The following is a 27,205-nucleotide window of genomic DNA, read 5'->3' as shown; positions in this document are numbered from 1 at the left end:
ACTTTCAAGGACAGCAAAACTTTAGCCAAGATACCCTACATGCAAAGTACAAGCTTTAATAGTGGATGATCTGAGGAGGCAGGATGGGGGTGGGGTGTAAAGAGGCCTGCACATCTCTACTTTGTACAGCAGCTTTTAAAAAACTTACAATGTATGTGATGATTATTTTGCAACTAAAAGAGGGCAATCCATGTAATATATTTAGGGCAATGTTATACGCTGATACTTTATTTAATGCTGTAACTAAAGTATCAATAAATAAGGCAGGTTTGCAAAAATATAAACATTGCCAAGTGATGCAGAAAATTGTCTTGCTTATCATTTAATGTGATGGTCAGATCAGTGATATCCTGTTATTCCTTTCATCTTCTGCATAACATTAGCAGCCTTGAAATAGAAAAGTTGAAAGAAGCAGAAATAGCAGAAAAGCGAGAATGCTGTAAAATTGCAGCTCTTTACTGAGCATATTTTGATATTCCATTAAATTCAAGGAGACTTATTCTAAACATATATTAATGGTATTGCCATCCCACTCTAATCACTTCAGTTTTATGAGTAGCTGCAATTTCTTTTTTAAGTCATAACTGCTCATAATAAATGAAAAATGAGGATTTTTCTTTGCTGATTATCCTCAATTTCTCCTGATTTTTAATATGTAAACAAACCAGCTATTTATTAAAAACTGAGAAAAATGCCTTTCAAATTACCTTAGATAGTAAGATAAGTCAGGTTGTATCTAAAAGTGAGGCAGATTTGTTGGCTTTTCCCTTTTGTTGTTGTTAGCAATTTAAATTCATATTGATATGCTGTGATATAGTGAAGCCAGGGTAAAGATAATAAACGTAATAGAGTCTGTGAATTTAGGAAATATAAATGAATTAAGGTGAAGGAAGTAAAAAAATCCAAATCAAGCTAAGTTGTTGGTAATTTAATTGATATATATCGGTAGTTTCCCTGGAACAGAACCCCCCCCATGTATAAATTCTGCAGATGAAGCAGAATAAAATAAATTTAAGATTACCATGAATGGGAAAGATGTAAAAATAAATCTTGCTGGAATTCCTTAACGCTGCATCTTTAGTTTGACAAAGCCTGTTAGGCAGATATGATTAAGATTAAAGGGTACAACAGAATAAAGGAAAGCTGATGCCAGAGTAAAATAAAAGGCCATTGGATTCTTGTTCTTCATAAAATAAATGCAGCACATTTAGAAATCAAAGCATTTTTAAATAAGCAGAATCCTGCAGACTTTAATTGCGATCATGAAAAAAAACCAGTCAATTCCCATTAGAGATATCTGAAATTATTGCCACTAGGAAAATATTATTAGGTCAGTTAAAATTTGAACCAGTGAGAACAACTATTATAAGCCTATTTTGAACTTTTAAAGTATGCTTCGGAATAAGAAATAGGAGCTTTGCTTGTGCACGGGTGCCTGTGATTGACAAAAATAGAAAGTTGCGGCTGATCATATCACTAGGACTGCCCCAGATAATAGCAACTGACCTAACCTTAGGTTTGGTTGCCCGAAGCGCTCACACAACTGCGAGGAGTCTGAAATACACGGGGGAAAAAAAATGCAGCGCGGGTGTGACCGAGCCAAGGGCCAGGAATCCATCAGCTCCATTGGCCCCAAGAATCACAACGGCCTAAGGGGGGAAGTGAGATGAATGAAAACACACGCGCGCGCGCAACATTCCTCCCCCTCCCCCGCATCTCTCGGGAGCAGAGCGTGGTGTCATCTTTGTATGGCAGCCAAGAAACGTAAAAAAAAAAGAATGCGTCTTGTCCTGGCCTAGTCCCTCCACACAGCATGACTTCCTCAGACAAGAGGGAGGGCGACTGTGCATGCCTCCCTCCCTTCTTTCCCTCCCCGCGCACGCTCCGAATGTGCATCCTTAGGAAACGGCAAAAAAAGAGGAAGGCTCACGGGCATCGTGCGTGCGACACGGGAATTAAGGTCGCTCGCGTTCTACGGACGGCCCATGAGTTCTCGCGTGGAGGGAGGAAGAGCGGGGAGGAAGAGGAAGAGAAGACCGGGGAGTAAAAAGGCCTTAGGTTCTGCGGCCGCTGGCGCGTCGTTGGGCCTTCTCTGAGGGAGGTTTGCAGTGCGCCTGCGTGGAGCGGGCCTTGCTTTCTTGCTTTCTTGCCTCGCTGTGTGGACTGCAGGGTTTTTGCCGCGACTTTGGCCGTTAAAATTCAGCTTCGTTCCTGTTGCGTGAGCTGAAAGACTGAGCCGATACACGGGAGGAACTTAAAAGAAGCTTCTTCATCGCTGTTTTTTTCTCGCCGCTACCACCACTGCCGCTTCCAGCGGCCATGGGTCCGACATCCCTGTTATGGAGGCGGTACTGGCGACGGCGGTGGCTGAGTGACTGAAAACCGAGTGCTGTGGGGGAGAAGGCAGCGGAGGCCACGGGGGTCTCTCTGGCAGTGTGTGGTGTCGTGCTGACGGTGTTTTTAACCCTTAGATGGTCTCTAGCGAGCCGTTGTTGCTGCCTGTGTCACTGGAGGGCGAGTTCTCCAATAGCATGAAGGAGATGATCGGCGGCTGCTGCGTGTGCTCCGACGAGAGGGGCTGGGCCGAGAACCCGCTGGTTTACTGCGACGGGCATGGCTGCAATGTCGCAGTGCATCAAGGTGAGTGAGAGGGCCCGCCTCGGCCACCCCCGTTCCGCCGTCCATTTGCATGGGCAAGCTGCTTCCTGCGGCCTTTCTCTTCCTCCTTCGCCCTCGCAACCTTTCAGCCTCATCTTAGCCCCGATTGTTCTTTCAGAGTATGTATGCCTATGCACGTTATTGCTTTCCCCGCCCGATAGCAAAGATTGAGTGGCTTGTCCTTCCTTTGCTCGCAAGCCCAGGCATTGTTTTAGGGTTAAGAAAAAAACAAAAACAATGGTAGGACGTTGTGTGTTGTGCAACAGTTGGGAAAGGCTCGTTTTCCTTCTGTTCGGGAATTGCACGAGTCAGTTGCGCGTGCCGTCTTAGGTCGCTACTTCCTTATCCTGCATGTGCCTGCCCCTTCCTCCGCCCTCTGGTTAGAAAACAGGCAGGGTGGGAAAGGGCTGGCTTGTTAGCAAAATAGTCCACGAATGCAGAGTTCAGCGTAGCGGAAGACCGATTTGCAATTTTCGGCCTCTGTGTCCAAAATTGGAATCCGTTTTCCCGTTTGCATGCCGAGAGTAAGCTTGCTGCTCCCCTCACGCGGAATTCTATTCTTAAACGAGACGTGGAGCTAGGTAAAATGTTTGTCCAAGGGAGCGTTAGATATCATGTGACATCCCTCCGTTTTCCCTTCCCTCTCTTCCACGCTTGCCAAAGTGTCATTAAGCTGGATAGGAAGACTTCCTGTTTGTGGTAGGAGCTTGATGGAGGAAGGGAGAAAAAAGACCGCTGTAGAATTACTTAGCCTTTGATGATAGATTTGTTTGGATTACTGGAGGGAGTGCAATTGGCTGGTGCCCAGCTGTGTTGCTGTTTTGCTGACTATAACGAGCACAGTGTGCATCTGTCTGTATCTTGGTGTTCTTGTTTTTTTTACTTTTGGAAGAAGTTGGGGTCACTTATAACTGTACATCACATCACAAAAGGTATAAGGGATTTAGTTGCTTTAAAAACACTTGTTAGAACATTTTTTTATTGAAAGTTTTTTGAAATTTTACAGAAGAAAAAAAAATTCCCCTCCCCAAACCCTCCCAACCCACCCCACCCCTCCCCCAACCTTCCCAGAGCTGAATACAGGCTTAATTAAAACTTAAAAGAAAAATTTTTAAACACATGTAAACCATAAATTAACCAATAATTAAACAAATTATAAAATACTTTAAGACCAATATATAAAAAACAAAAAAAATTATATCTAAACATACACTACCTATCTAGAATTTTCATTCAATCTCCATAATGTCATACTTATATTATATAAAATCTATCCCTCTTTCTTTGTCATCAAACTCAAAAGTACACATATAAACATTAATTATACCATTAAAACAAAATATTCTTTTAAATACTCCTTAAATAATTAAACTTAAACTTCTTATCTAGAATTTTCATTCAATCTCCATAATCTTCTCTCCTCTTTATAAATTATTCAGAAAAAAAACTAAACATTTTCTAATGTCATACTTATATTATTTAAAGTTTATCCATCATTCTTTATAAACACCCTCAAAAACATACATATAAACATTACTTATAACATTAAAGTTCCCTTATACATATTTAAAACAAAATATTCCTTTAGATGCTCTTTAGATATCTAAACATACACTACCTATCTAAAAGTTTCATTCAATCTCCATAATATCATACTTATATTATATAAAATCTAATCTATCCCTCTTTCTTTATCATCAAACACAAAAATAAACATATAAACGTTAGTTATACCATTAAAACAAAAATATCATACTTATATTATATAAAATCTATCCCTCTTTCTTTATCATCAAACACAAAAATAAACATATAAACGTTAGTTATACCATTAAAACAAAATACTCTTTTGAATACTCCTTAAATTACTAAAGTTAAACTTCTTATCTAAAATTTTCATTCATTCTCCATGATCTTCTCTCCTCTTTACCAATAACCAATTCCATCCACAGTGAACTGTGATCTATCAATAACCTAAAAACAATCTATACATTCTTAATCAATCTCTCTTATCCAAAAACCTCGAGAGAAGTGCTTGGAAATCTGGCCTTAAAGGTTGCTCCAAAAAGTTTGTAGATCTTGCTTCTCCCGCTGGCTCAGAAACAAATACTTGCGAGGCTTCCTTAACATCCTTCTTCTGTTGCTCCTTTTCTTTACGTTTATATGTTACACAGGTTATCCTCTGCTCCTTCATCTCAACTTGTTGAGACCCCTCAGTCTGAAATTTCCCAATTTTCATCAATATAGGCTCTTCAGACTGCGATTCTACCTTCTTCTCTTCCAAAACTTTAGACATAATAAATGGCGATGAACATACCCCCAGAACCGAAGTATAAAACTCTTTTGCTTTGAAAACAGTATTAAGTCTATAACGTATCCCCAGATAGTTCACCACCATTCCAATCGGAACGTCCCATCTGAACACCATTCGCCTCTTTTTAAGTTCATCTGCTAAAAAAGCAAACTCCTTTCTTCTTTTTAAAATTTTAGATGGGATCTCCTTTAAAATTATAACGTCTTGTGAAGCAATGTGAAACCTCTTATTGTAAAAATCTTGTATAATTTAATTGCGCAGGGATCTTTTCCCAAAATAAATAACCACATCTCTTGGCAGGTTTCTTTGCTTTGCCACCATAGAATTAACTCTAAATGTTTTTTCAATTTCACTAAATATTTCCTCTTTTTCTCTGTCCAGAATCAGAGCAAAGTCATTTGCAACCATCTGTCTCAGATCTCCTTGTAGAGACTGTCTCAAGCCTCTAATTCTTAAAGCATATTCCATTTCTCTATATTGAAGCATAAGAATCTCATCTTGAGAATTTTCCATCTCTTTTTCCATACCTTCAAATTTTCCCTCCAAGAGCTCCACTTTGTCTTCAACCTCTTCTACACGAAAATTCAACTTTTCAAGAACAGAGGCAAATCCTTTTAAAGCCAAAACTATATCTTGCCTCAGAATCCTATTATTTTCCAGTAAAATCCCTTTCACTTCACCCCTGATTTGAGATATAGCATTTCCTATTATGTCTTGCAAATCCTTTACCATTAATAACTGTGCCAAAGAAGAGGGTTAAGCTATTGATTTAGGTTGTTGCACTGATGATATCGCCGAAGAAGAAACCACCTTAGGAGCTGTAGAAATTACTGGACGCTTTGGAGCCATCTTAAAAAATCTTTACTCCTTCTTAAAAATTACCAAAAAAAAGAGGGAAAGAAAAGTTAAACAAAAAAAAGAAAAAAAAGGAGATTGACTCCAAAAAATCAAAAACTCCTTCAAAAGGAGATCCTTATAATAAAAAAGAAAAAAAAATTAAAAAAAGGAAAAGAAAAATAATAATAATAATTAAATAAAAAAAATCCGTTCCGTTGTTTTTTAGAAGTACAAAAAAATCCCTTAAAAGAAAAAAGATAGCAAAAGAGAGTTTAACAAAAAAGAATCTTCCCAAAACACAAATCCACCTTAAGAAAAAAAATTTTAAAAAAAGAACAATCTAGTCCATTACATTCCGTTTCACTCGCTTTTTTTTAAAAAAAAAACTTTCCGATCGCCATTTTACTTTCACTCTCACAAAAAAAAAGAGAAAAAAGAAGGGAAATAAAAATCAACCTTTCAAACTAAAGTCCAAATAAAATCCAATAAAAAAATCCTTTATCCAGCTCTGTCCGCTTTTAAAAATAACTCACCCGGTCTCTTTAAGCGCGGAGGTGAGAGTGGCGTCTTGCTTTGTCCCCGAGGGACAAAGACAGCTGGGAGGCGGAGGCAACCCGAACTCCGAGGGAGCACTCTTTTCACCCCCCAAAGAAAACTTCCTGGGGGGTCTCAGAAGCTCTACCTCTATTCAGGTGATACCCCCCTCCCCCCTTTGCCCGGGAGGGAGGTTTTGAGCCGCGGAATAGTTGGTGCCTGCTGTTCTCTGCAGTTCTAACGCTTTCCCAGGAGGACGGCTACAGAGTAGCCGCCATCATCGACGCTAATCCACCGGAAGTCTTGTTAGAACATTTGACAGGATCCCTTTCTTCCTGCAAACAAATTTATATATATATATATCTTTTAGTCCAAATTTTCCAAATAAATGATGTAGAAGAATGTTTTAAAAATTACTGAATGTATTGATAATGAACAAGGTTAAGGAATTAATATTGAAATTTCAGTCTTTATTAATTTTCCAAAAGCTTATACATTTTTAATGGAATGACATTTCATGGTAGGAAATGAGGAAATGGTGACCTTATACAAATGTGATGTAGGGTTGTTTCTTACCTCACCTGAATGAAAATTAAATAGTTTTATCCTAAAATGTATTGCTGGGGATTTTCTCAATATTGATTAATGTGAGAAGAATGTATTGCGTTTTTCATAAATATCAATGTTTGATGCAAATGGTTAGGATTTTTGTTTTTCTCTTATAGAGACATTTATTTCACTGTATTTTCTTAATACGTTGATTATAGTAAATTTGCAATATGCATCATATTTGAGATGAAATCAAACGATAGGAACTAGAGAGTAATTAAATAGAAAATACAATGAAGATGATAGTTACTCTTAAAGCATGCAATAAATTGATTTTTATGTGTTCAATTATTTTTTGCATACTACAACAATATTTCATGTTGTAAAATCATTTATATGTATTCTATGGTTTTTCAAAATAAGTCCAGTTAATAACTCCAATTAATTTAATTGCAAATAGTTTGTATCCTTAGAAAATAACCTGAGGTGTTTGCTCAGTTGATTCCTCAGTTTGGTTTCAAAAAGATTCTCATGATTTACAGGAAGATTCAAGATTTTCCTAATGGGAATTAAATTGAATTCATTGTAGTGAGAATGCAAATTAAAAATCCCTTATGATGTAGCTCTTCAAAGAGAGATTTTTTGAGAAAGTTCATCTTAAGAATCAGTTATTCTTCTTAAGGGAATTAATGGGTGAAGGGAAGAATTTCATCATTGGCGAGTAGTTATCCTTCTTTTGATATTCTAATCTTCCATTATAGGAAAATTAAAGAAATTTGAAATGGAAGAAAGTTAATACAAGATTGCAGAAATATTATGGAATGACTGGCAAAGATGGAAATTCAGAACAATCTGCCTATGCTATAGAGCAGGGGTATCAAACTGCTGGCCCATGGGCCGGACACATCATCCCAAAACCGAGCCCACCCCATTACCAGCAATGGAGAAAAAGCTGTGATACGTGATGTCACGTGACGTCGCGAGTTTGACATGCCTGCTATAGAGTATGGCTTTGGGTTGTCAATTGACACCTGTTGCTGTAAGATGACATCTGCAAGCCTCACAATTACATTAAAATGTTATTTTAATGTTCAGAAATTAGAATAGGCAGAATTCTCTCCTCTATCATATCTTAATGACATTTTGCTTATGACATTTCCCAAGTATATGTTGTGACACACAATTTTGGGTAATTTGGATTGACTTTGATTGTTTGATGATTACCATTGCTTAGAATCATAGAGTTTGGAGGAATTGCTTAAGTAATTGCCTTTATTCGCTTATTCACTACAGCAACCCCCCCAAAAAAGTATTGGTAGCTGTGTAGTCTAATATTTGACCACATCTAATGAAAAGGAACCCATTAACCTATCTGGATAATTAGGTTCATTATCAAACTGCCCTTACTATTTGATTTTTTTAAAACATTCAGTAGAATTATGCCCTCCTATCATTTAAATCTATTATTGCAAATTTTGTACTCTGGTATGAAAGAAAACAAACCTTTTTCTATGTAACATCTTTTTGGTATTTTAGGAATGCTATCAGCACCCCTCAGCTGGCTTTCTCATGGCTGAACTTACCCAAGTCCTTCAGTTTTTCTTCATAGAACAGTTTCTATTCCCCTGATTATCCTTCTCTGGATCTGTTTCAATTTTTATAAATACTTAAAGTGATGTGCCCAGAACTGTACAAGTGCTGTAAGTAGTGCCTGTGTAAAGCAGGATACGGTGGAATGATTATTTGCTGTGATTCAGAAATTACATTTCTGTTGGTGCACCCTAAGGTTACATTATACTTTTTTGCAACCATATCGCACAACTAGCTTATATTCAGTTTGCAGTTAAATACTTTATCAAGTACTTTCTCACATGTACCATGCCAGATATTCTCTATTCAATGTGTGTGCAGATAATCTTTTTTCTGATGAAATTTGTTCTTGTTTTTGTTAATTCTCATTATTTTATATTCAGCCAATATCCCTAACTTGCCAAAATTAATTTTTTTCCTCTGTGGTGTCAAAGTAGATACACTATCCAATTTGCTAAGGAATCATTGAGTGCTTTATTTAGTACAATTTTTGAGTCAGCTTTGTATCTCCTTAATTATATGCCAACCAGCCCATGCTTCCAGAATGGGGTAGCTGTAACATATCTGATTAATAATGATAATGATCATGCGTTGGTTGTTCATCAGCATGTCACGTGTTATTTTATCTTAATGATTTGCTGAAATCATGTTATATTATGTTCACAGAATTCCCATAATCTATTAAGGAAGTTGCCCAGTCTACCTTTCTACATTTATCTAAATTTTTATATTTGCCTAACTTTTGATAATTGCTACATAGTTTTCAAGAACCTTATAAAATAATCTTTTTATGATAATTTTAAAAACTTTTTCCAGATGTTGATGTTAGACTAAACAGATATTGAACTCAAATATGCTATCAGATCTAGATTAGTTTTCTTCTTTTTTTCCCTTTTGATGGCGAGTAGCATTTGCCGCTTTTCAGATATTTGACATTTTGTCAATTCTTTGTTTGTCAATTCTTTGGGATTTCTCAAAAATAATAACTCCGTATTCTGCCAAAACATCATAGCATCCTTCTCTGATTTATTTTTTTGTTTTCTGATACCAATTCCATATTATAATTCCTGACTACTTGTCTGTATGTTTCTTTTGTAACTTGGACCACTTCCTAATTCTTTATGTGTCCAGTTTTTATTTTCAAATATTCAATAAAGATGAATGTTTTTCTTGATTTCTGAAGGCAACAGTAGAGATACAAGCACTTTAACTTTTTTGTGTAATCCAGGTCATTGTCATGTCTGATGTTATTTTATTATTTGTGTTTACAAAAAGCAGGCATGCTCAACTTATTAATCTTATTTTTGGATCAGTCTGCCTCTCAGACCACCTTTCTTATAGATAAACAGAAGGGTAGCTGGAAATGAAAATAAGTAATATGAAGTGTATATACAACTGTACAAGTTATGTAAAATGTAGTGGTTAATCTAAATAAATTCTCTCCAATTTTTTTCAAATTAATATGAATTTGATTCAAATGTTATGATGCCAAGTGATAAATTAAAACTTGGTACTCAATTACTTTGAAACTCATCAAATTTAGTACTCAACACATTTTGATGCAAAAATTTAGTCCCTAATCGTTTGTTTGGTATTCAACTCACAAACTAGAATCTGTTGTCAGTTGCCTTTTGACTCACTACATTATTCCTTATGGGAAAAGTTTGTTTGGCTCTCATTATTTTTGGTACCCATTGCACCTCCCGGAACCAATTAATGTTGAGTACTAAGATGCCATTGGTATAACTAAACTGGATGTTTTTAGTCTCATCACAGTTAATTCGCTTTGTTCCATAATCTTCACACTAGTGATTCCTATACTCAGTTATACCAGTGGCACATGAATTTCAGAGTATTTATACACAGACACAGACACAGACACACAGACACAGACACAGACACACACACACACACACACACACACACACACCTATATTCAATTTAAAACAAAAAACTAAACTATTGATGTATATCCAAGCCTAAAAGGAATAAATAAAATTGGCAGATGCTAATTTCATGATGAACTGTGATGAAGTATATGTGGAATAACCTGTTTCTTAGTACTGGGAATAGCATTTTGTCGTAGCACCAATAGATTGATTACAATAGTTTTATTGTAATACACTTATTAATGGAACAGTATTATAATAATGATGGAATTCTAAGTAGCTAGTTGGAAGGTAGAAGATATGTATGAATATAGGTTTGTTACATTTGATTGTTGTACAATGAGATTTTGGGATTAATATATACAAGGCATTTTGAAGAATCATAAGCAATATTGTTTAATAAGATTATCAGAAACATAAGCATAATACTAGTAGATAAAGATGATAGTTATTGATGCAAAAAAAGAACTAAAGCTACAATTGAGAATAGTCAATATTGTATGTAATTTGAAAATCTGGGAACTAACACATCTGTTTTTTCTTCTGCTTTTTATACCAGATTGCTTGATTAAAAATTAATTCATCAAATTAAATGTTTTATCCCTTATTAGCCTTACAAAGGTTTGATAACCCATTTAAACTTTTGTCTCTATTTTAGCTCCACAATATTCTGGTGACTTTCAACATACTCTTTCTTGTTCTCACTCTTAGTTTTGTGTAGTGGTTAAGGTATCAGGCGAGAAACCAGGAGACAGTGACTTAGGTATAAAGCCAATTGGGTGACTTTTGGCCAATCACTTTCTCTCAGCCCTAGGAAGAAAGCAATGGCAAAGCACTTCTGAAAAATTTTGCTAAGAAAACAGCAGTTTCTGAGAATTGGAGACAATTGAACAGAAACAAAAAATCCCTAAGAAATTACTAGATTAAGGGAAGGGTTATTAGGTTATATGCTGAGACAGATCTAAAAAAAATAAGCACTTTGTTGGGGGAATCCTCAAATAAGCAACTTAGGATAAGTTAGAGACAAGGATTTGATTTAAGCTATTTCTTTAGTTAGAATTTGTTATGTGCTATCTATTAACAAAAGGACTGATCAAATTGACTTTTAAAGGCAAAAATGTTTATTTATCAAAATAACTTTCAAGGTAAAACACCTTGTTGTATTAGTGTACATAGAATAATTGTAACGTTTTAAATAGAATTAACAAGAGATTTCTAAATATATTTAATATTTATAAAATTACTTGCCTTCCTCAAGGCATGCATATATATATATATATATATATATATATATATATATATATATATATATATATATATATATATATATATATATATGTCAGTAATATATTTGCATATATTGGTTTTTGTCCCCAAAACAGCATGCTACGGAATTGTGCAAGTACCCACTGGACCTTGGTTTTGTAGAAAATGTGAATCTCAGGAAAGAGCAGCTAGAGTGGTAAGTCTGAATTAGTTGGTATAATTTACAACATATTTATAATTATTTCTACTGGCCAATATATATGCATACTGAAAATGAATTGTATTTATCAGGGAATGAATGACAGTTTCTCTTTCATCAGTCAATGTTAGAAATGTTAACATTTCAAAGAGTAAGCATTCTACTTTTATATTTTTGCCTGGATGTTTTAATTAGTTCTAGTTTCAATTTCAGAGTATAGAACACTAGACAGGGCACCCATTTTTGCTTTGAACAATATCATATTATATATTTATATATTCCATGGCTACATTCCTTCCTATCTCCACCCCTACTTACCCTCTTCAGAGAGGAAAAATAACCTGTGAGTAAAAGTGCAACTTTCATTTTTTTTCTTTGAATTTCTGCTATAAATCGAAAAATAATCTAGATGCCAAAGGTTTCTACCAGCACTTAAAAACATGAGTAGTTGCTTCTTGTAGTTTCTGGTCTTTGCATCAAAATTGAAACTATTATGATTATGTTATGGAAGTCTAAGAGAGGCAAATCTATTCTTAGATTTCATTCATGTTATTGCTGTAATTGACATATGGATAATTGGGAGTAAGAATTGCAGTTCTAAAAGATAACTTCTACAAGTATTGTCAATGCATTCTGATAGCAATAGCACCTAGACTATATATAGTTTCACAGTGCTTTACAGCCCTGTCTCTAAGCAGTTTACAGAGTTAGCATATTGCCCTCAACAATCTGGATCCTCAGTTTACTGACCTCAGAAAGATAGAAAGCTGAGCCGGTGAGAATTGAACTGTCGAACTGCTGGCAGCTGGCAGTCAGCACAAGTAGCCAAAGTAGCCTGCAGTATTGCATTCTAACCAGTGTGCCACCAGGATTCTTATTCTGATAGTTTATTGTTGGAAGTGGTGTAAAAAAGAAAATTAATTTTGATTGGAAATATGTATGGAATCTTAAATTCCTATTTTCTTTTATACTATTTTTTTTGAACCAGGCAAAGATGATCCAAGGTTGTGATAGATCAGGATCTGTAACTTCAAATTTATAGCATTGAATTATGTTTGGAAAAAGCTAATTAAATGTTAAAGATGCTTTCATTTGTACATCATGCTAAACCATAGCTTAATATAGCATACGCAGATAGAAAGAATCTCTGCAGGTCTTCTGCTGACTTCATAAACTTCCTTTCTTTAGTATATTAACGGGGGGGGGGGAGGATAATTGTCTTCTTTATGCAAATTGAGAGTTATGTTAAAGTAGGTCAGTTTCAAACTTCTGAAGCTGGTTTTTGTAATTGTTAGTTTAATATAAACTATAATTCTCAAGTAATTTATATAGTTAAAAGCAAGGCTAGTGGAAGCTGTTTTCTGATCTGCAGTATTTTGCCAATCTGTGCCACATAGATATATTGGTACCATAGTTTCAAAATTATATAATTGCTAAGAATTACATTACTGTTATGTTGGGATTATACTAAATTGGGAAAGGTTACTTTAGTGCAATTATAAATATTAGGTTATATTATAGGATTTGCTTTCCATTTTCTAGATTTAAATTTCCTGTGCACAAGGATAGAACTCTTTCTTTATAATGTCCCTTTGTCTACTATATAGTAGATTTCTGTAGCATTCTCATTGTCTTACATCAACCTGAAGGAATGCCTAGCCTATTATTGGCAATATATTAGGACATTGACTGATTTATTTTATTTATCAGTTTTATTTAGTAAGAAATAAGTGAGGATGTAGTGAACGTTAATAATTCAGTTTAGTTCTGTTACCGTTGATTGCTTTTTTTATATCAGTTACTGTATTTATATGAATGGTTCAGTGTTTTAATTTTTCCATTTATTTGATGTTTTGATGGACTTGATATCTACTACATATAGGTGCAGTTTAGCATATTGTTTTCTTGTGTCAGTTAAGTCCTTTGGTGGCATGCATTTTTATAAGGTGACCAACCGTCCTCCTTTAGGGAGGACAGTCCTTCTTTTGTAAGTTCTGTCCTCCCTTGAAAAGTGTCCTCCTACATGTCCTTCTTTTTGATATTTGAAGACTAATCTGCAGGGCTTTTTTTTCTCATAGAACGCTTAGAATGGTGTTCCGGCACCTTTTTTTGATGGTTTTTTTTCAATTTTTGCATGTGCTGTGCTACTCCTGCTATTGGCTTTTGAAAGCCAATAGGAATTGCTGCTGAGTGTGCCAAAACACCAGGCTGACAAACTTTGCACATGCAAGTTGTCTGTATTATTGTTGCAATGAATAAAATGTTTCTTTTATTTACGATATTTTTTCTTCAATTTATTTGTGTCCTCCTTTTCATTGTAAAAAAGTTGGTCACCTTAATTTTTAGGGTGTGTATATGGTATGGCAGTGGTTCTCAACCTGTGGGTCGGGACCCCATTTGGGGTCGAATGACCATTTCACGAGGGTCACCAAACAACGCAGTCCACCATTTTTTTCCCCCTTTTCCTTAGCTGTGCTACTCCCTTTTATTCTATTGGCTTTTGAAAGCCAATAGAATAAACTCTCTTGAATAGAGTCTAATTCTATTGGCTTTCAAAAGCCAATAGGAATTGTCCAGCTTGTCTCTGCCCTGCTGAGTCCGCCAAAAGTCCCATTCTGCAAACGGTGCTGCACCAGTTGAGTAGTCCTCGACTTATGACCGGTTGAGTAGTCCTCGACTTATGACCGGTTGGGGGTCGCGGCTTTAAAAAGGTTGAGAGCCACTGTGGTATGGTGTGGCAGTATACCATACTGCATATTGCTTTGCTTTGCTTTGCATGAATTATAGTAGCTTCTTACTTAAGAAACAGATGAAACAATAGGCTAGGTTCACACATCATACTACGCTATGCTATGCTTTATTTTCACTGTGGGCAAGATTGATATGGAGTGTTAGAACTCAATTCCTGTTCCTTTGGGGACAGTCTAGTTGTGGTTAGTAATATGGGCATTGAAAGAGGGCTGAAATGTGGATCTGTATTATCTATACGTGTGGTGATGCTGAATACTACATTCTTTATGGTTTTTCTGCTTTTCAAAAGCTCTTTGCTAAAAGAGATGAAACATTTATGGAAATGTAGATGGTTTACTAAATCAAGCAATTCTCCAGCACTGGAGATGGATAATCCACGCAGTGGGTTGAGACTGTATTCCTGGCCAATCAGATCAGTCAGCCAAAGTTGCCACGCCCTGTCCTGGACCATGATTCTCCAGTCTTGACTGATCTGGCCACACAGAAAGACATACAACTTTGGCTCCTGGGAGGTATAGTTCCTTTCCATTGGGGGGGATTTTCTTCTAGTAGCTGAAATTGCTTAGTTTAAAAGTTAATTAGAGATAATTTAATTCAATTTAATTGATTACTCAAAAATTTCCTGGCTAAATTGTAAGACTCAGGAAGTCAGATTCCCTACAGGGGAAACCACTCTCACTTAAAAGGGGGAAATCCCTAACTCCCCTCCCTAACCCAAACCCCAACCACCTTCCCACAGCCGGAGCAGCCGGTAGCCACCTTAAACAAACGGGAGGCTCGTGCAACCCCTCGCGTTAAAAAGAAAGAAAGAAAGACAGAAAGGCAAGCAATTAGCGAGGGGAGCGGAGGACAAAGGGGACGCATGCTGGGAGGGAGATTGATTAAGGGAAACAGCTGGCGTGCGAAGGAGCAGCTCTTTCACTCACCAGGCTGCTCAGGATTTTTAAACGAGGCGCCATTGTCTGCACAGCTGGGAGCACGCGCGGCTCTTTGTTACAGCCGCACGTGGCACAGGCAGCCTTTTTAGCACAGGCGCAATAATCTCCTGCTCCTTTTAACACATGTGCAGTAGTCTCCTGGCAGCGGCGGCCATATTTTTGTCCAAACAGGGGATCTAAGGCTCCCTGAGAAGCCTAGGTTCAGCCGCTGGAGTACTGGGGTACTAAAGCATCTACAAGCAGTACTGGGGTACTAAAGCATCTATTATTCATTCAGAGACATTCAAATCAGACACATAGCTGCTGGTTCCAGGACTTGGTGTCTTCAATCTAAAGTAAATAAGAACCTTTCATAACTAACTGTGTTTAGTTGCCTTTGGCTCCTTCCGGACTTCGGGTCCCCCATTAGTGGCCCGTACGCTTCTGGATTTAGTGGTGGGTTCCAGGCATCCCCAGTCGCGTGCCTGTCCTTATCCACCATAGTCAAGCCGGGTTCCAGGCATTCCCATTAGCGTGCCTGTTCTTATCCGTGCACAGTGACTAACTCTGACAATTTTGCAGAGTCTGCTCCTGAGTTCCAGACGCCCCCAGTAGTGCGCCTGTCCTTACTCAAAGTTGGAGCTCTCCTACTACCTGGGTCCCCCCTATCACGGCCCGGCGTTAGTGGAGAATGGAGGAAGCAATCATTCCCTCCACTGGAGCCCTGCCTTCATCCTCTGGAGCACCCGCTTCAGAGGATTCCGAATCCTCTGCAGCCCCTAGAAAGGCTGCAAGGAAGTCATCAAAGAAGGCTGACAAACAGGCAATCAGAAGACACCAAGCCCTAGAAAAAGAGTTTGACAGAGCCCAGAAAAGGGCCAGAATTGAAAATAGGCAGAATGGGGGGATAGGTCCTGATCTACCGCTGGGTCTCCCTTCATCCCCATGGGCCATTTGGTCATTAGGGAACTCATCACAGCCCCAAACAGAGGGTGGGATAGGCGAATTCTCATCGCTCTCCCGATCCCCCTCCCCACGGAGGTTACAGGAAACCCCGAGGACCATGCTAACCACAGCACCTGCAGGGTCACAGGCAATGGTTACTCCTCCTGCATTGACGGGGGATCTGCTAGCTACCCTAATAGCACAGGCAGTGGACCGTGCATTTGAGGCCAGGGCTCAAACTTCCAAAGCCAAGCCTCTGGGACTTAGAACGAGGCATCGGGAGGAAACGGAGGACCATCAGGACCTCTCCTCCTTCTCAGACTCGTCGGTCTCAGAGGAAGCTTACCTGGACCAGCCAGGTACGTCACAAGGGATTCAAATGTCTGAGGAAGAGGAGGACACCTCACCTCAAGGGCCGTCCTTCAGCGGCCTGTTTAACCCTTCTCTTTTTGTTACCATTCTGCGCAAGGCTGAGGCCACAGCCCATCTGGGGCATGGGACACCAGCGGAGCCTGTCACAGTTGACACGGAGGCTGAGCTGACGTTCGCCGAAAAGGTAACCACTCAACACCGCATACCATGCCCGACCATGTTCCTAAACACAATAAGGAAACAGTGGGCAGCGCCAACCTCCCTACCGCTTCCTAGCAATGCGGAGAGGAAGCTATTTAACGTAGCAAGGGAGCTAGAGGGAACATTGGAGGTGCCGGTGGTGGACGAACCCATAGGTCCCCTGATATCGGACACGGCCATATCAGGAGATTTTGCTGAGGCTCTTAAAGCCGAGGACCGAAAGAGTGAGTCCAACTACAGGAGAACGCACCAGGCAATAGCTTGGGCTACCAGGGCGACTACCTCCGCGTCCTTTTTCACCAGAGCCACACTTTGTTGGCTCCGTGAGTTACAGGGCCGGGTTCCCATGGAGGATATACGCACTCACCAGGAACTCAGCAAAATGGTAGCGGCCACGGAATATGCGTCGGACGCGACACTTTTAGCGACCAGGTTTTCAGCCAAGGCAATGGCGGCAAACAACACGAGCAGGCGCATCCTCTGGCTAAAGAACTGGCAGGCGGATACCAAATCCAAGTGGAAATTGGCTTCGGCTCCGTACCAAGGGGCAAAGCTGTTTGGTGAGGCACTAACGCCATACCTGACAGAGAACAAGGACAAGCGCAAGGTCCTTAAACACATGCTTAAAAGGCAGGACAAGAGACCCGGCTCCTGGGGAAGGAAACAATCCTTTCGTACGGAAGCCAGGGTCAACTACTTTCAAAATTCCCAACCCGTCCAAGCTAGACAGGATAGGGAAAGACAGGGGGACAGACAGAACACAAGACATAGGCAAACGCAGGGAAGACGGCCCTTTCGGGGGAGCAACCGCCCCTTCCGCCGTACCAGATGACTCCCACCCAGACCTTCCCATAGGGGGCAAACTAGCAGGGTTTGCTCCCCAGTGGGAAGAGACCACCACGGACCTATGGGTCAGGAACACCATACGTCATGGTCTATTTCTAGAATTTCTCTCAAAGCCCCCGAACTGCTTCCGCCTATGCCCCTGTCCCACAAACCCAACAAAGAGAAGGCTCATGAACGAGGCCGTTCAGCACCTTCTAAACATACGGGCCGTAGAGCCGGTGCCTATGAACCAGAGAGACCAGGGGTTTTATTCTATCCTCTTCGTGGTCCCAAAACCCTCGGGGGGTTGGAGAGCCATTCTGGATTTAAAAAGGCTAAATTTCTACATAAAATACCGCAAATTCAAAATGCAGACACTACGCTCCATCCTTGGAAGCGTAAGGAAAGGGGATTTTCTGGCATCGATCGACCTCACGGAGGCATACTTGCACATCCCTATCTCTCTGGCTCACCGCCGCTTTCTACGGTTTGCCTACAGGGGGCACCATTTTCAATACAGGGCACTTCCATTCGGCCTGTCATCAGCACCCAGGGTGTTCACCAAGATTCTGGCGGTTCTGGCAGCACACCTAAGAAACGTACCAGTCAGAGTCCAGTGCTACCTGGACGATATTCTAATCCAGTCATCGTCCGCCCAGCAGTCTCGGGCGGACCTAAAGTTAGTGATAAAACTGCTGCAGGACCACGGCTTCTCGGTGAACTTTCCAAAGAGCCATCTAACCCCAACTACGAGAATACTCCATCTGGGAGCGGTCATAGACACAAAGGAGTGCAAGGTGTACCTATCACAGGAACGCCTCAGCAGCATAAAGAAAGCCGTAAAACAGGTAAGCCGCGGTCAGTCAGTGACGCTGGTCTGCCTCTCCCAGCTGCTAGGGAAGATGATATCGACCATAGCAATAGTTCCTTGGGCAAGGCTGCACTCAAGAGAACTGCAGTGGTTCATGCTCCCGTTTCAGAGACAGCAAATCAGTGCATCCCTGGAAGAGGGTAGGCATACCTCTGAGAGTACGACACTCCCTCAGGTGGTGGCTATCTCCAGCTCTCCTCAGGGGGTCCCCCTTCAGGGAACCAGACAGAGTAGTAGTCACAACAGATGCGAGCTTATTCGGCTGGGGAGGCCACTTGGGGACCAAGTGGACACAGGGCCGCTGGTCAGCGGTGGATCTCCGACACAACATAAACTGGCTCGAGCTGCGGGCTATTCACCTAGCGTTAAGGCATTTTCACAGCAGCATAAAAGGCAGGCACGTACTGGTCCTGACGGACAACGTGACAGCCAAGGCCCACATAAACCGTCAGGGGGGCACACACTCTCGCTCGCTCTCGGCCGAGGCCCTCCTACTGGGGGCCTGGGCGGAACAAAATCTGGCCTCCATAAAGGCCGACCACATATCGGGGGAGGCAAACATCCAAGCAGATCTGTTGAGCAGATCAACAATAGATCACTCGGAGTGGCAACTACACCCGAGGATCTTCAGGGAGATCTGTCATCGCTTCGGGCTTCCCCAGGTGGACCTTTTTGCCTCTCCTTCCAATGCCCACCTAACTCGCTTCTTCTCCCGATTCCCATCCAGGGGAGCAGAGCAGACGGATGCGTTACGGAGCCCTTGGCCAAGGGGACTCCTGTACGCATTTCCACCCTTACCTCTCCTTCCGGCGGTAGTACGCAAGATTCTGTGGGAAAGGGCCGAGGTAATCCTTGTGGCCCCTTATTGGCCAAGGAGACCTTGGTTCGCAGACTTGAGGAGTCTCTCCCGCACGAATCCATGGCGGATTCCTCCGGAGAGGATCTCCCTCAAGCAGGGGGAGATCTCCCACCCAGAGCCACAATGGCTACAACTAGCCGTCTGGCTCTTGAACGATCAATTTTAGCCAAGGGGGCTTGCTCACAGGGTGTAATTAGGGTCATACAGGCATCAAGGCGCCCCTCCACGAACCGTATCTACGAGGCCACGTGGAGAAGCTTCCAATCATGGTGCTCTAAACAGGAATTGTTACTCGAAGGGATCACAATTCCCAAGATCCTAGAATTTTTACTAGATGGCTTAGAGAGGGACCTCTTGCCAAATACGCTGCGCAGGCAAATCGCCACCCTCTCAACTATACTTTCTGCCAGCCCCGGTGAATCCTTGGGCAAGCATCCCTTAATACGATCCTTCCTCAAGGGGGCTGCGAACATTAGACCGCCAACCGTGCACAGGTATCCATCGTGGGAACTACCACGAGTACTACAAGCTCTTACCAGAGCGCCCTTCGAACCACTCAAAACATGTGACATTCGCTACCTGACCCATAAGGTAGCATTCTTAGTAGCTATCATGTCAGCTCGACGGATATCCAAGTTAGCTTCTCTCTCAACGAGGAAGGACCTGTGTCATTTTCACAGGGACAAGGTAGTCCTAAGAATAGACCCTTCATTCCAAAGGTCAACTCCTTTTTTCACAGATCACAGGAAATAGTCCTACCAGACTTCTGTCCAAACCCAGCTCATCCCCTGGAGCAACAATGGCACACCTTGGACGTACGAAGGGCACTAAGACATTACATTTCGCGCACAGCGGAATTCCGACGCTCGGAAGCGCTTTTCATATCCTTCCACCCCGCTACTAGGGGCTGGAAGGTCTCGTCCTCTACCATCGGTAGGTGGATTAGGGCATGCATCACTGGGGCATACCAGGCGGAGTCCTTGCAAGTCCCCAAGCATATCACGGCCCACTCCACAAGGAGTGCTTGCCACCTCAGCAGCATGGGCCATGCAGGCTTCTATTGAAGAGGTATGCAGGGCAGCCACTTGGGCCTCGCCCTCTCCATTCATTCGCCATTACAAAATCGACAAGTACTCTGCAGAGGCCTCCTTCGGTAGGAGGGTTCTCCAGCAGGTTCTAGACCAAAGTTACACACGGGACCAGTCTATTCCCCAACCCAAGAGACAATAGGCTGCGTGGATTATCCATCTTCAGTGCTGGAGAAGGGGCGTTGACTTACCTGAACGCCTTTTCTCAGCACGGAGATGGATAATCCATACCCACCCTTATAGACTAGGATAATAGGGTATATTTAGTGGAGCCAAAACGTCTTACTGTCAGTCAATGGCTGCGCTCGAGTCAAGACTGGAGAATCATGGTCCAGGACAGGGCGTGGCAACTTTGGCTGACTGATCTGATTGGCCAGGAATACAGTCTCAACCCACTGCGTGGATTATCCATCTCCGTGCTGAGAAAAGGCGTTCAGGTATGTCAACGCCCCTTTTCAGAGAAAGGACAGTAATAATGATTTGGAATGCGTGTATTCCTCAGTTTTTTTTAATGCATTACTCTTCTATTTTATATAATTGGATATTTGGATAGCTGATTTAATAAATACAGATTTCTGTCTGACTCTTGGCTTTTATCTATTATAAAAAGAACTTTATTTAAATGTGTTATAATATCTATAGTTACTGTAATCCATTTTGATCATTTTTGTAAAGCTTTTGAAAGGATCCTCAACAGGATTTCTTGGTCAAGGTTACTATTTTTGTAATGGTTTTGTCCATTCCCATACCAAAATTTGTTCCACTTTATTTTCTAAGAATAAATTAGAACTGTAAATGTAAAGATACTTATGCAGATTAATTTCAGTATCAGAAATATTACTGTAACAATAGATGTGTAAGTTTTTTAAGGCAGAATGCTGAATTAGTTCCATTCTGACCTGTTTTTTTTTTTGGATTGCCATCATTTTCCTTTAGATAGTCTTTGGTCAAGAAATACTTGTAAATATTAATCTATTTTGCTTGTAACAAGTTCTTGATTTAATTTTTACATACAGTGTATATGGTTTGATTTTAAACTCTGTTCCATATTTTTATTAAGTGTATTATTATTCACATGCTTATGCAGAATCCTACTCAGAACCTTTTAGAATTCATGTGTTGCTTTGTGGCAAGCCATCCCACAAATATGTCACTCAACAAGGTATGGCTCCTGCCAAGTTTTTGATTGCTTTAACCATCATGATATTTGCATATTTATACTTGAGATTATTTCTCTGTTTTGCATAAATTCTTCCTTTTTAAAAAACTTTTTTTCTTTAAAATTCTGGAAATTATCTTCAAAACTATAGATATGTTCATCAGGACAGGATATCCTTCTACTGCAAGCTTATGTTATGATTCTCAAGGACTCATTTAATTCTCAGCATTGTTAGACACTTACTAAACATGCTCATCAAAATCATTCTGTTAGTTTGTGAGTCTCTCTTTGAACTTCCTGAAACAAGCATTAAGGATAGTAGATTCCAAGCTATCGTAATTCCTTTGTTCTTCTTTATGCCTCCTACCATATCTCCAAAATTGCTTAGCAGCTTCCTTGTCTGAGAGATCTGCTGATGTCCACTTCCTGTAGAAGACACTTATGTCTGTGTTGCACTATTGTTGGCCCCCCAAAATTCTTCTTTGAGATTCAAAACCTTCTAAAAGGCCTGCCCTGCCTAATTCCAGCCAGAACTAAAAGAAAAAAAAAAAAAACGGAACTACACAAATCAGGCCCCTCTTAACCTCTTGGTCACGAAGCTTGGGGGAAACAGATAGGTCTTTAATGCTTAATGCTTAAATGCTATTAGGGTCAATCTGTCTGGATCTTCCAAGAGATTGCTGTTTCATAAGGCAGGCATTATGATAGGATTATCTTTATCCAGAAAGTTTTTTCCTTCCAAAGTCAATCTTAATCTTTCACCTGAATCAGAACATTATATTGCCATATTTTGCCAATTGCTCAAGTCATTGAAAGTTTTTGGATGTCTACATTATTCTCATATTTTACTTGGACAGCAAGATATTCTTTTGCTGAAAGCAAATTTTATTTCTGGATTTCCTATGACATTTTAAGGCCATAGTTCCCTTACCATTCTCCAAATGGAGGTGGCGGTCATAATGCTTTGTTATGAGTTAGCAAAACAGCTATGCTTCCTTCTTATTTGTGCTCACTTTTCAAAACTGATGGTAGCGTTAGCATCTTTCCTTTATGGCAGTTCCATACTGAACTTATGCTGGATAGCCACATGGAGTCTTCCCCCTTTCATATCCTTCTGTAGACTGGACTTCTGTCCCTAAGGAGGTGCAAAGTTTGGAAGGGCTATTCTCTTCATACCTAATGTGGCAAGCCTCTCTTACAGGTAAGAAGTTGTTACTAATCCATATGTGTGAATCTCAGACCACAGTGAAAAACTGGTTGCTTAACTATCACTTCAGTTGTTTGATTGGTTGTTTGTATCAGGTGACTATTCTTCCTTTGGTTTCACTGTATCAGTTTTAACAACACAAGGGGCTTGGTAGAAGTTTGGTTTAAGATGTTTGCAATTGAGACTTTGTACAGAGACATAAGCCTTGAGTGTGAAATTGTAAAAATCATTTAAAGAATTGTAATATAGGAATATAAATAAACCATAGTTACTTGAAGTATTGTCTCATGGAAAAATAAATCCAAATTTAATAATATAGTACGTGAAAAAATATACTCAGTATGAGAGAACATTAAGAACGGAATGAAAAATACAATGGGGTCCTGACTGTATTCGTATAAATCTCTACCATATGATGTGATTGCACCTAGCAAACAATTTACAGTTTGAATAAATATATGTATATATTTAATTTAAAATGCAGGTGGTCCTCATTTAGTGACTATAACTGGACCTGGAAATCTGGTTATTAAGTGAAGTGATCACTAAGTAAGATTTCCACTGTATTCATGATCTTATTTCAATTTTCCTTTGCTTTACAGACTCCGAGGTTATAAATATGAGAATTCGTTGTAAAATTACTTTTTCATCATTGTTGTAAATGCAAATGGTCGTCATATGAGGCAGTTTCTAAATTAGGAATACCTGTATTTGTATAGCTGCCCATCTTATAGAACACAACTCCGGGTGGCTCATAACTGTAATAAACTACAAAAACTAACTGTAATCGTACAAACTACCGTAAATGCCGGCGTACAAGGCGACCCGGCGTATAAGACGACCCCCGTCTTTATAGCCGGGCCGCATTCCTAGAACGTCGTCTTATACGCTGGAAATTTCCGGCGTATAAGACGACTCGGCGTATAAGACGACTCGGCGTATAAGACGACCCCCGTCTTTGGCGCCAATTTCAGCGCTCGCGGAAGTCGTCTTATACGCCGGCATTTACGGTAAAAGTAAAAACTCGGTGTCTCAGTCATTCTTTTAGAATGCCCTGATAACCAATCCATAGGGTCCCTCCATTATATCCCAGTGCATGTCAGAAAGAACAAAAGGAGTCTGAGATTCCTTCAACAGGGGATCTGCACCAAGTGGAAGCCTGAGCCTTGTATTTGGGGTTACAGTTCTAGATCAGTGTAATCATACTTCTCCCTTGAAACAAAAGTAATTAGCATATTTTAACAACGTAATATTCAGCCTTATTAAAATGTACTTTACAGATTATCATCACATTTTAAGCTAGCAGATATATCTAGCTTTCCAAGAGTATCATAGAACATCATTTCATAAAATAGTTGCTCTTATGAGTATGATTGATTAAGCTGGATCAAAATTTTATTAAGATTCAATATAGGTGACATACATGAAAATGGAAATTTAGAATATATGCCAATTTAATTTAATTATCGTATTTAGCACTTTTTAAAAAACATTTTATTGGTTTTTTAATTTTTAAGAAAAAGTACTCAAGACACACCGTGGTGTTTGGGTAATCAAACATTCAAAAGTGAAAACATATATAAACAACTCAACTCAATACATTCACTGTCCCCTCTATTTCCCTCAAATAGCATAATACGTTTAAAATATTCCATTTCTAATTTAAATTTCTATTATTGCTAAACCTGTTTTAAAACTTTGTCAGTTTACAATTACCATAATCAAATTTAACTTTAAATCAACAAGTTATCAATTCCGGTATCCCTGCCAGATATATTCTAATTCGTAATCTCTCACATCCCTCATTTTATCACCAATCTCATTTATTTCTTCTTCCACTACACAATAGATATCCTAATTAAAATAAAATATTAAACTACCCTATACATATATAATCCCATAATCGATCAATCTCTTTAAGATAACAAAATAATGTTAAACCTTAAATCATTTCAATTCATTAAACAAAATTCAAATTTCATCCAGTTGATTATCATGCCTTATCACATTTATGTTATCATACAGAAAGGTCATCTTACTAACTTAAAACACTCAGTTAATTATTGAAACCATCCAAATCCAAACCTAAAAAGCCAACATTTTTTCAATTCCAATGCATAATAATTTCCATCAAAATAAACCTATTATTCCAGAAGGTACATTCTTAATCTATTTAAAATATCTATTCTAATAATCATCCTCCTATATTTTTTTTCTTACTTCTGACTCTAAATCTTAATCCTTAAAACAATCCATAAAACCAACATTGCCTTTTAATCCATTACACAATTTTAAATTTCTCTTTTCAGTCTGATTCTGGCTTTTTTCTGTGCCAGGCAGGTTTCTATAACCAAGCTTCCCTTTCAGATCTATTTTTGTTGCTTGCAGTGACCTTTGAAAGGATAGGAGTCCCCTCTGCATTAGGCATCGTTGCTTTGTAGTTTCAAATCTCAGTCTTTGCTTCTTCTGTTCTTCAAAGTTACAGATGGAAAGTTTATAAGATAGAATAAGTTCCTCTTTTATCTCTGTTGATTCCTCTTCTAGTATGTTTTGATTTATAGAATAGTCAGATGTAGTCTGGACATCAGTTTGAATGTTTGAAGTGAAATTTCTGGATCTTAATTCTGTAGTAAACTCTTTCATCGTAGCACATATTTCTGCAGTAGCCTCATAAATCTTTTCCAATATAAGTTTACAGTTTAATTGTAACTGAGGTTTCTCCATTTTGATAGTAATTAAAAAGAGTCTCTTTTTTCTTTTTGTAGAGGCTATATCTAATAAAAGTTAGGCAGTGTCCACCCCCACAATTGCCACAACTGCACAGCTTATCTTTTCTCTTCAAAAATAATTTGAAGGTCAGGTCTATTCCATCTTCAAAGAGTAACCAAAAGTTACAGTGTTAAGTTTTTGCCACTAGATGTCCTCAGTAGGTTAAAAAAAGATCTTTTCCAGACACCATTTCCTTTTTTCTGTCTTTTAAAGTATAATGTGAGAAAAGAAATATTCCAGCATAAGATGATAATACAGTTCTTAGAAAGAAAAAAAAATTTCTGTACTCCCCCAAAAATATGGAAATAAAATATAGTCTTTAAAATTTTGTTCTATTTTTATACAACACCTTTCTTCCCAAACATGCAGAAGCTGCTTTTTCAAGTCAGGGAAATAATTCCAACAAGGCTCTTACAGGCACAAAAAACAAGATAGAGTAGAGAGAGTAGCAAGGAAAAGTCTCACCTGGATTCACCATGGGGGTTCTTACAGCTTAGATGTTCTTTGAGTTGCAGTTTGAAGCAGCAGGGTGATCGGCCATTTTATACTGGCTGATCTTCTTCTCCGTGGGCTCTCAGAGATAGCTCGGACAGCTGGAGGAGCTGCTGCTCTTCCGCAGCCGAGCAAAGTCTACTCGACAGAAGTTGCACCCTCCAGGGCGACTTTCGACCCGCATAAGGGTCTACCGGCGGAGGGAAGGCTAGCCAACGAGAAGAGAAGTCTCCTCGTATGACTAGGGATGTTGCGAACTGGAACCGGAAGTCGTATTTAGCATTTTTATCTAATCTTCCAAAATCTTTCTTTTTCAAACCTAATCTAAGCATTTTAAAATTTTGGATCATCAGGCGTTCCTTACTGTTCTTCCATAACGTTAGTCTCTCAGCTTTCTGTTGCTTGACATTTTTCTTTTTCCATTTACTTTTTGAGTTACATTATTTCCTTTTCCTATAATATTGTATTAGCTGGACTAGACATGCAAAACTTCTAGAGAGGAAAAAGCCATATTGATAAATTTAAAATAATCACAGGTCACAAAGGAATACTTGGCATGCTAATCAATTGTTTGGCAGCTAGTAGCATAGTGATAGGGAGAGTGCTGACAATCTTGATAAGTCTTGGAGGTATTGAGGCGCTCAGTAGTGTGTCTTTCTGGGTGGTGGTGCAATGGTGGGTCCTTGCAGTAGCAACATTGGCAGCAGGGGATTTAATGAATTTCAGAAAACTCCAGATCACACAAGGTGATTTGGCTGACAAATCCTATGTTGTGCAGAGCTGCTCCAAAGTCTTGTCATAGATGCCCTAGTGTAGGGGTGTCAAACTGCCAGCCTGTGGGCCGGTTGCATCATACAGAGGCCGCAGCCATCCTGCAATGCAAAAAAAATTGTGATACGTCGTGACACGTCAT

The 27,205-nt window shown here is 39.4% G+C and overlaps 1 protein-coding gene across 5 annotated transcripts in view; it reads left to right on the top strand.

Annotated features, from left to right (window-relative positions):
• The first annotated feature begins 1,395 nt into the window (after positions 1 to 1,395).
• MLLT10 (MLLT10 histone lysine methyltransferase DOT1L cofactor) overlaps positions 1,396 to 27,205 on the top strand; it is a 175,741-nt gene continuing 149,931 nt past the window's right edge. Inside the window, exons 1-2 of one of the 5 annotated variants that reach the window (XM_039331606.1) lie at positions 1,396 to 2,640; positions 11,754 to 11,833. In XM_039331606.1, coding sequence (XP_039187540.1) covers positions 2,472 to 2,640; positions 11,754 to 11,833 — 249 coding nt within the window. In that variant the 5' untranslated portion in view covers positions 1,396 to 2,471. Of the gene's footprint in view, positions 2,641 to 11,753; positions 11,834 to 27,205 lie in introns of those variants that run through there. The other 4 variants (XM_039331605.1, XM_039331608.1, XM_039331610.1 and 1 more) reach the window with 4 other exon arrangements.

The sequence above is a fragment of the Crotalus tigris genome, unplaced genomic scaffold (genome assembly GCF_016545835.1).
Source record: "Crotalus tigris isolate CLP2741 ecotype Arizona unplaced genomic scaffold, ASM1654583v1 scf7180000024437.13266115, whole genome shotgun sequence".
Taxonomy (NCBI): domain Eukaryota; kingdom Metazoa; phylum Chordata; class Lepidosauria; order Squamata; family Viperidae; genus Crotalus; species Crotalus tigris.
Note: the sequence above shows the minus strand (reverse complement) of the source record. Positions and strands in the feature narration are given on the sequence as shown.